Source organism: Echiichthys vipera (genome assembly GCF_963691815.1).
Source record: "Echiichthys vipera genome assembly, chromosome: 20".
NCBI classification, from domain to species: Eukaryota; Metazoa; Chordata; class Actinopteri; order Perciformes; family Trachinidae; genus Echiichthys; species Echiichthys vipera.
The window spans coordinates 2,135,333-2,145,033 of record NC_139845.1 but is presented as its reverse complement, the minus strand read 5'-3'; the positions used below and the strand labels follow the sequence as shown (position 1 = coordinate 2,145,033).

Below are 9,701 nucleotides of genomic sequence, written 5' to 3'. Positions count from 1 at the left end.
TTAAGTATTTCTATTTCACGCTGTGTTATACTTTGACTCCACCACAGAGGGATACACTGTTCTTTTTACTCCACTACATTTATTTGACAGAAGTGTAAAGTTACACAGAGGGCGTGTGACAAGTTTATAAACTATGATGCCTTAAGGTAGATTAAAGAACAAACAGAATAAAGTTAAAAAATAACTCCTAATAGAGGCCGTTTTTCTACATTATGGGTATTTTTTTTAATGTTTAACTCCATTCTGCATATGCGTTTTGTTGCGTAAGTGACATTTTCAATGCAGAAACGATGTGAATACGTCCTCCACCACTGACTGGATGTAAAAACAGGGGCAAGTTTCTACTTTACAAAGGTGTTTCATAACAAAATTGGGGAACGTAACTTAAAGTAAACCGCTAAGCTGCTACGCTGATTCATTAATGTGGTAAATTAAATGAAACTGAACCTTAAGTTTACTTAATTTAGTTGAATCTAAGTCAGTTTTAAAGTAAACTGGACCTTCAATGGAAACAGAACTGCCTGTGTTTCTGTGAGGTTGTTTTCTCACACACACTCTTTCCACTCCTTGCTCTCTGCAGAGCCGCTCTGTGTGTGTGTGTGTGTGTGTGTGTGTGTGTGTGTACAAGGCTGGCTGTTGTAACTTTATTTACACAGTGTTAATCACACACACAGGGTGGTACTGAGAGCTCAGCCCGGAGCGAGCTGAACAGAGGAGCTGTTCACGAGAAAATTAATATTTAAGCGTGGTTAAAATAAATGAAGCGTGTTCACATTCCGTAAAACGAGTACAGCAGGTTTACTGGGTTCCTGGTTCGAATCCCGGCTGGGGCCCTTCTGTGTGGAGTTTGCATGTTGTCCCCGTGTCTGCGTGGGTTTTCTCCGGGTTCTCCGGTTTCCTCCCACAGTCCAAAGACGTGCAGGTGTTCGGTTCATTGATGACTCTAAATCACCCGTAGGTGTGAATGGTTGTCTGTCTCTGTTTGTCTCTATGTGTCCTGTGATAGACTGGCGTCCTGTCCAGGGTGGACCCCGCCTCACGCCCGATGTCAGCTGGGATCGACTCCAGCCCCCCACGACCCCGACAGGGACAAGAGGATGAAGATGAATGAATGAATGTATCTATAGTTTCACTAAAGTAAAGGATTTAAATACTTCTGTGTCCTTGTGAACTCTCTATAATCTGTCAATGAGCAGAGAAACAACCTGAAACAGCTGTAAAAGAAAAAAGAGCTGCTAATAAAAGAAGAATAAGGAAATTAAAGTAACGCTGAAGGAGACAAAGCGCAGAGTGGAAGTAGAAACTGAAATGCTGTCGATCTTAAAAACACATTTAATCACATTGTTGCTGATCCAAATCCAACTTCGGTGAATCATGATGAGCTCATTTGATTTGTGGTGTTGACCAACAGAAGACGGTGATGTTTATTAGCTGTGTTGCGCCATTCAATTTTATTTAAACTAACTCCTCTGTGAGAGTATAAACTGTAAAAAGACTGGTTTATAGACAGGAGGCGATGGTGCAAATACGTCTTTTGAATAAACTACAAACTTATTGTCCTTGATGAGTCTTAATTGAATGAAATTATTTGAAGTCCTGAGGAAGAAAATGTCCTGGGGAAGTAAACGTGCATGAGTAAGTTCCTGTCTAGAAAGTGTGTTATCCGTTAGTTTGCTGCGTCTCTTTGTGGTGAAACACGGCTGCTCATCACACCACCTGCCAGTTATTTCTGTCTTTCAGTATTCGTACCTTTAAAGAGTAAAATTCAAACACTTTCAAGTTTCCTAAACCAAAAATCTCTCATCTCTCGAAGCCTCTATGATCACATGTGGGGATTGTTTCATTGCAACGATTTAAAATGATTGTTGGTTGACGTGAGTGATTGTGTCGATTAAAACGCAGCATATTCCTAACCTTGAAAACATAGGGTTCAAAATAAGACATTTTCCAAACCCCTTATAGGTCGGGCCTGACAGAAGGTCTACTTACTGTTTAGGACGCCCTCACACTGTCCTTCCGCACCGGGCCAAAACAGGTTTTGCGGGTAAAGCCTAGTTCGTGTGACCAGTGTGAGTGCAACCACTCCGCGCATAACTGTGGCCAGCTGGCCGTCCACGGCCCGTTTGAGAGAGGTGGACTTTTGTAGAGCGAGTGCGCACGCGTACGAGCATGACGCTTACGGCGGTTCTGAGGTCATTTCCTGTGCGCCTGTTGGGACGTAGAAAAAAGAAGGAGGGACCATGCGCGGACATTTCAAACAATGGCGGTGAAAGGTTCACGTTGGTGTGATGCGGAGGTGGAGTGTTTACTGCAGATTTGGTCGATGAAAAGATTCAAAAACAGTCGACAAGACGCACAAAAACTCCGAGGTCTACGGAAAGATCTGGAAACAAAGCCACGCATCGCCATGACGTCATCAATGCGTGTGACGTGTTGCGGCGTGATGACGTATAGGCAGCAAGAAGCATTTGCGCGAGGCCCAGGTAGTGTGAGTACAAACGGGCCTGGAGGGGGGGACAAGGACCCTAAAGCCCCAGGCGCGGTGCGGAAGGACAGTGTGAGTGCGCCCGAGAGTCTTGTACAGCAGCTTCACAGAACTTGCTTTAACATATCAAATTCGCTTGGTTAATTAACACAGATCATAGATTTGTTTCAACACTATAGCAGGTGAAGGTTTGGTGCCTTGCTTGAAGGGTCTTTAACGGAGTTCTTTAACGGTCCCTAAACTCTGAAGGTCATCCAATCGGTCGACAGCTCGCGAACAAACAGCAGAGAGTTCTGTGAAGAAATGAAGCTGAATTTGACTTCCTTCATCCTTCCATGTAAAAGTGAAGTTGTATTTCTGCTTTGGATGAAAATAAAGATATTATCGTCTGATTTTTAGTTTCATTAAAGCTTCTCCGTTTCCGTCTGTTTCCCTTTAAAAACGTAAACATCAGTGTCGTTGAGTGACGATCCACGGGAAGAGCAGGGGGTGTGTTGAACCGTCAAAAAGGACCACAATGAAAATCTTTACTCTCCTAAAAAAATACTCATCGTAAAGTAAAAAATATATATAAAGAGGTCTCTGCAGCCGGCGGCCAATGGGAGGAGTCTGTGCAGATGATTGACAGGTGAGTCGGCCTATGGTCTTTGAGCCAGCCGGCTCTTCCCCTCCTCCTGTTCGGCCAGCTTGATGTGAGTGTAAGACAGGATACCTGCCAGAGTGCAGAGGATCCCCAGCGCCTGAGAGTGAGACGGAGGACAGCAAGGTTCAGGGAAAACAACTGAATGAATGGATCCAGAACGGGCGGAGCAGCGGGAGAAGACCCACCTGGTTGAGTGACAGCGGGTCATGGAAGAGCAGGTATCCTCCAACCAGAGTGATGCAGAATTTGAAATGACCGAACATGTTGTAGCTGAAAAGTGGAGTCAGGAGAACCACAACGCATATGAAAACCATACAATAATAGTGAAAATAATTTCCTGAAGACCTCTAGGAACACTAAAGAAGTCTAAGAAGACTTCCAAGGACCCCCTACCTCAAAACCCCTCCATTTTCCCAGAAACCTCTACAGGAAGACCAAAGACCCACTCGAGAAGTTCAGTGTCCCCTTCCATCTTCTCACAAAGCGCCCAGAGCCACAAGAAAACCAAAGACCCCCTGAAGGAAACAAAATCGTCCCCTCAAGAAACCTTCAACCACCTTAAATCCCCAAGACAAAAAACTTCCTCAAGAAGACCGGAACGCTGATACCCCTTTAAAGATAAAACTCTCTGTGAAGCCCTCTAACGTCTCCAAGACCACTAAAGGAGTCCCAAAACCTTCCCAAGGAACCCACAATGCTCCTTAAACTCCATTAAATTTAGTCTAAAAAAAGACCAAAGACTCCCTGGACTTGCCTTGATATGATTTTGAAGAAACCAGAAAGCTCCCTACAAAGCCGTCAAACCTCCAAGAAAACCAAAGAATCCTTCAGCGAGACAAGAAACCCCCAAACCCCTTAAATCCCTCAGTAGACAAAAGACTTTCTTGGGAAAACCAAAACCCCCACCAAGAACACCAGGAATTTTCGCTACAAATTCTCAAACCCTTTTCAAGAAACCAGAAAACTCTTCACAAAGCTGTCAAAACATCCCCAAGAAAACCCAAGACCACCCCAAGGAGACCAGAAACCATCCCAAGAAACTCTAAAACACCCTTAATCCCCCAAAAGAATACCAAAGACCTCCTGAAATCCACTAAAGAAAGATCTGAAAGCACCAAACACAAAAACCCTAGCTCCTCAAGGAAACCAGAACAACCCCCTGCCAAATAAATCTTAGAATCGCCTAAATCCCCAGAAGACCAAAGACTTCCTCTAAATCAGAATCCGTCTGAAGAAGTTCTCAAACCCTTTCAAAGAAACCAAAAAGCTCTTCACAAAGCGGTCAAACGCCCTTCAAGGAGACCAAAGATGTCCCCAAGAGGTTCTGAGACCAGTAAGCTTCTTTCAACGCCCTAAAACCTTCCCAGGAATACTGCACTTCTTCAAGAAGGTCTCAAAGTTGGCCAAGAAAACCAAAGACCACCTCAAGGAGATCAGAAACCACCCCATGAAACCCCCAAACCTCTTAAATCCCCCAGAAGCTCTTCACAGAGGCCCTAAGATCAGAAAGCTTCTTACGACGCCCAAAAACCTTCCCAGGAATACTGCACTTCTTCAAGAAGGTCTCAAAGCTGTCCAAAAGAACCTGTAACCTTACAGACCGGTAGAACTTTCTCCTAGATCCCCCACTAAACACCCTTCAGACCCCTACAGATCTCTTTGGGCTCCCATATATCTGAGGATACGTGACGGCCGAGGTGTTTCCAATGATCCAGTAGATGGACAGGTTGACCAGGAATGCCACAACACCCGAGAACATCACCGCCACCTAGGCAACAAGAGGAGAACACTGTTACCCCAGCAACAGGACATTGTACAAAATAAGGCCTTCACAATAAAACCTTGGAAGTTGCACCAGTTGTTTGCAAGTGTTACCTAACATACACACACACACACACACACACACACACATTTGGACTTAGTATATATTGCATGTGTGTATGAAGTGTGTGTTTTAGCTTTGTGCCTGTGTGTGAGATGTTGAGACTGACCAGAGCAGGCGCAGACCAGGGTCCAAATATTCCTCCGTCTCCAGTCAGCGGCTCAAACACAGGAACAACGCAGAGCAGGAAGCCCGATGATAGAGGAGCCTGACAGGACAGTCTTTGTGTTAATGCTGCTGTACGTCACATTATGTATTAGTATAAACATGCTACGATTACGTCACAGTATTAATGTAACATGATATTCACAGAGATGATATTCAGGAATGTCCTGAACTTCTGACTGTATCTGGTATGGGCCAATAATAGCATACTTGATTTGTTTTGTATTGGAAATGTATTGGCAACAAGTCTCAAATCATGAACCAAGTAAAGGCCCAAAAGTCCAAAGCATAGTCCAAAATTAAGGGGAACAAGTCCCAAATCAAGTTCATAGTCAAGTAAAGGCCAAAAAGTCCATAATGAAGGGGAACAAGTCTCAGAATCAAGTGTCAAGTCAAGAGCAAAAGTCGCAAATCAAGTCCCAAGTCAAGTCCATAAAGTCCTGAATCAAGTTCCAAGTCAAGTCCATAAAGTCCCCAATCAAGTTCCAAGTAAAGACCGTAAATGCCTAATCCTAGTCCCAAATGAAGACCAACAAGTCAAACTCTAATCCTAAGTCATACCTGATAGTACAGAAGCTGCATGGAGTTCACCTGGAGCTCATGTTGTTTGGCCCCCACCCACTGAGAGAGAAGGAAACAGAGAGAGGCTTATTTTATTCCTGTCAGCTTCACAGAAACCACTTTGTCTTTCTTGTCACAGAGACGTTCGCTGTTACTCACCACCTGGTAAAGCGACGTCACCAGCACACCCAGCGACGCAAACACCGTCCCCAGCAGGTTGAACCTCACGTCAAAGTACGAGTTCAATATCACCCCTAATGTGATGGGCACCTGGAGAAACAGAACCACCCTTTTACAGCTAATCAGAAGGTCATAAATTACAGAAGAAGTAGACAATATCTTTCCTGAAAACCAATGAGAATAGTCTTAAACCACCAAAATGTCTACAAAAATCCCAGAAACCGCCCATCAAGACGTCACAGGGAGACTCCAGACAGTTAAACCGATCGAGTGAGGGTCAAAAATAATGTGCATTTACAAAAAAACAAACTATATCCGTAAAATTTGGGTTTAATTTCCACTAATCTTGATTATCTTCGGATGACTTGAGCTTTTCCTATTGTCCAGTTTTCATGCACGTTCCTATAATGAAGCGTAAAGTCCGTTTCCCAGTCTTAATTACGAATTCAATTCAATTCGTTGACATGATTTTGGTTAATATTAACATAAGTAGTAGTCGGTACCCGTGTCTTTAAGACCCAACTTGGTTGAACCAAAGACTTTCTTACCGATCCATTTCATCCATTACCGCCCGTTAGCTCCCCAATCTAATAAAAAACCTCTGGCTCAACTCCCTCTCTTCCTCTTCTTAACGCACAAGACTAAGGGCGCACTCACACTGTCCTCCTGCACCGTGCCCCGGGCTTTAGGGTCCTTGTCCCCCCCTCCAGGCCCGTTTGTACTCACACTACCTGGGCCTCGGAGAATGCTTCTTGCTGCCTATACGTCATCACGCCGTAACACGTCACACGCATTGATGACATCATGGCGATGCGTGGCTTTGTTTCCAGATCTTTCCGTAGACCTCGGAGTTTTTGTGCGTCTTGTCGACTGTTTTTGAATCTTTTCATCGACCAAATCCAAATCTGCAGTAAACACTCCACCTCCGCATCACATCAACGTGAACCTTTCACCGCCATTGTTTGAAATGTCCGCGCATGGTCCCTCCTTCTTTTTTCTACGTCCCAACAGGGGCACAGGAAATGACCTCAGAACCGCCGTAGGCCTCGTGCTCGTACACGTGCACACACTCGTGCTCGTACATGTGCAAACGCGCTTTACAAAAGCCCACCTCTCCCAAACGGGCCGTGGACGGCCAGCTGTCTGCAGCTAGGCGCGGTACAGTTGCACTCACACTGGTCAAACGAACTAGACTTTACCCGTAAAAACCTGTTCTGGCGCGGTGCGGAAGGACAGTGTGAGTGCGCCCTCAGCGAACTAGCACAGTCAGAGAGAGAAAGACACATTTCTTAATAAATTGCATTTAAAAAAATAATCAATCCCGCAACAAAATGGCCCAAATCCGACCTGTCAAGTGTGTGTCAGCTACTACCTTTAGATTACTGAAACTAGGAGATAACTTGAACTTTCCGTACCAGCGTCAGTTTAATCTTGGTGGAGAAGGTCTTCTTGTAGTAGGTGGTCTGGATGAGGATGATCACAGGCGTGGTCATGGCTTTGGCCAGCTGGTACGTTCCTATCGAGTTGTTCTGCAGGGAGAGGTTGGTGAAGGCCACGAACCCGCAGAAGCTCAGAGCCAACCACACGATCCTGCGGACCGGGAGGCTTTTGGGAGAGAAAATGTCCATTTTTTGGCAGATGTAGAGTCCCAGCCAGGTGACCACGAAGTGAACCAGGGTCAAGGTCATGTTGGGGAAGCCGTAGTGCACGTAGATCCACTTGTTCATAAAGACGATGCAGATGGACGACAGCAGGTTGACCAGAAGGCCGGCGACGATGCGCCTGTTGGCTGATAAATCAAACAGCGTGGCAGCCATGGTTCTGGAAGTGTCCTCGCTGAGTTTACACAAGCCGAGTTTACCCAAGCCGAGCTTACCCAAGCAGAGCTTACCCAAGCAGAGCTTACCCAAGCAGAGCTTACCCAAGCCGAGCTTTGTTGACTTAGCCTAGATATCTGTTCACGCTGCAAAAACAGAAGAAAGTGAACGTTAGGAAGTCTGAAAGTTCAGCCATATTAAAGATATTCTTACCTTACGTTGAAATAATAAAACAATTTTAAGCTTTGTATTTTATGAAGAGTAGTTTTACGATAAGAGTGTAAATGCTAATATGTTAAAGGTTTAATATGCAGAATGAGCAGAACAGCCACATCTTGTGTATTTGTGTGTATATAAGTGAATGTTATAAATACCAAGTATAAATAAAATGTTAAAAAACAAGAGACCTAAATCCAATTAAAAAAATATAATGTCAGAGTTTAAAAAGGTAGACAACATATAGAAAAATTTTTTAAATAACAGTTATGACTTAATAACATTGAACAGAAAATTGTATGTTAATGTAAATTCATATTATATATATTTTAATTCTAATATAAATGACTGAAGTTTATTTATCCCAATTTAAATGGTTATTTATGGTTTTCTATGTATTTCTACTCATGTTCCTGTCTTTCTGTGTTTGTTTTTAATGTTTTTTATTTAATATTTTTTTAATAAAGTTTAAAAAAACACAAATACTTCAACTACATTTACCTGATTACACTCAAAGAATATTAATAAATGCATAATTTTAGCTTATAAGAGTGTTTTTAAAGGTTTACATGTGTTTTTTAAATGTTAACGGTTTTAAACGGTTTTTAACGGTTTTTAACGGTTAACGGTTTTTAACGGTTAACGGTTTTTAACGGTTAACGGTTTTTAACGGTTAACGGTTTTTAACGGTTAACGGTTAAATTGGTGATTTTTTGAATGGAGTTCGGCGAGAGTCAGTCAGACAGAACAAGTTAAAGGAGGTTAAACCGTTAAATTTAATGTTAAATAACGTTGTTTCTGTTAAATACTGTGACACAGGAGTTGTAAGACAGTCTGGAGACAACGCAGGTCTGTCTGTCTGCGTGTCTGTCTGCGTGTCTGTCTGTCTGTCTCTCATTCTGCCACGCAATAAGAAAAGTTTACCTGGCGCTGTCTCCATGTTTACACCCGTCTCCTTTCTCTTCTTCTTCTTCTTCTGCTCCAGCCGAACAAACACCCCGGGGTTTAGCGTCTCGCTCCCGGCATTCGGAGCTCCTCTCCCCGGCCTTAGAAGCAACAAATCACCGCTAAGCGTCCTGGAGGATTTTCTTCCACCGCTCTCCGGCCGTGATCTTGTTGGTTTCCGTGTTTTAACGTCGTTCAGCGTGGGTGCGTCGAGCAGCAGCGGCCCCTAGCGGACAGGAGGGGGAAGCACAGCAGAGATTATTTTATTTTTTTTATTTAAAATGTATTTTTATTGAAAAGATTTAATACTTTTCTGACATGTTACAGAGTTCTACATAATACCAAAAATATTTAAAAATGTAGAAATAATAATGGTGTACATTAAAAATGCACAAAGAAAGTCAAACATTTAAAAAAATAATAACAAGCAAAAATGTACGCAGATCAGCAGCTAAGATAAAATAAGATAAGATAAGATATTCCTTTATAGGTCAAAGAAATATAAAAAGTTAAAACAATAAACAGTAAACAATAAACTCTTAGTTAAATATAAAAAGTAAAAATAATAAACAGTAAACAATAAACTCTTAGTTAAATAAATATAGAAAGTAAAAACAATAAACTATCAGTTAAATATAGAAGGTATTTATAATAATAATAATAATAATATTAATAATAATGTATTTATAATATTTGATATTTTTCAATAACGTTTTAAAAACATTTACCTTTCACATCATTTACCTGATTAAACTCACACACTTGTGCTTAAAGAACACGTTTAAATGCATGTTTTTTTTTTACTTA

The 9,701-nt window shown here is 42.4% G+C and overlaps 1 protein-coding gene across 1 annotated transcript; it reads right to left on the bottom strand.

The window, feature by feature from the left end:
- Positions 1-1,314: 1,314 nt before the first annotated feature.
- slc35e3 (solute carrier family 35 member E3) lies at positions 1,315-9,052 on the bottom strand. The gene is made up of 8 exons (XM_083935469.1): positions 8,874-9,052; positions 7,332-7,879; positions 5,896-6,006; positions 5,737-5,796; positions 5,120-5,218; positions 4,814-4,896; positions 3,314-3,398; positions 1,315-3,225 (listed from the first exon to the last, which is right to left on the bottom strand). The coding sequence occupies exons 2-8, from the start codon at positions 7,731-7,733 to the stop codon at positions 3,124-3,126; spliced, it is 942 nt and encodes a 313-aa protein (XP_083791595.1). The 5' UTR covers positions 7,734-7,879; positions 8,874-9,052; the 3' UTR covers positions 1,315-3,123.
- Positions 9,053-9,701: the final 649 nt, after the last annotated feature.

Bases quoted from the DNA above. Each gene is read 5' to 3' on its own strand.
- slc35e3 (XM_083935469.1), bottom strand. From the start codon at position 7,733: ATGGCTGCCACGCTGTTTGATTTATCAGCCAACAGGCGCATCGTCGCC. The intron at 4,897-5,119 runs GTCAGTCTCAAC...CTTGTTGCCTAG, and splicing joins CCTGGTCTGCGCCTGCTCTG to GTGGCGGTGATGTTCTCGGG. The intron at 3,399-4,813 runs GTATCCTCAGAT...TCCACTTTTCAG, and splicing joins GGAAACACCTCGGCCGTCAC to CTACAACATGTTCGGTCATT.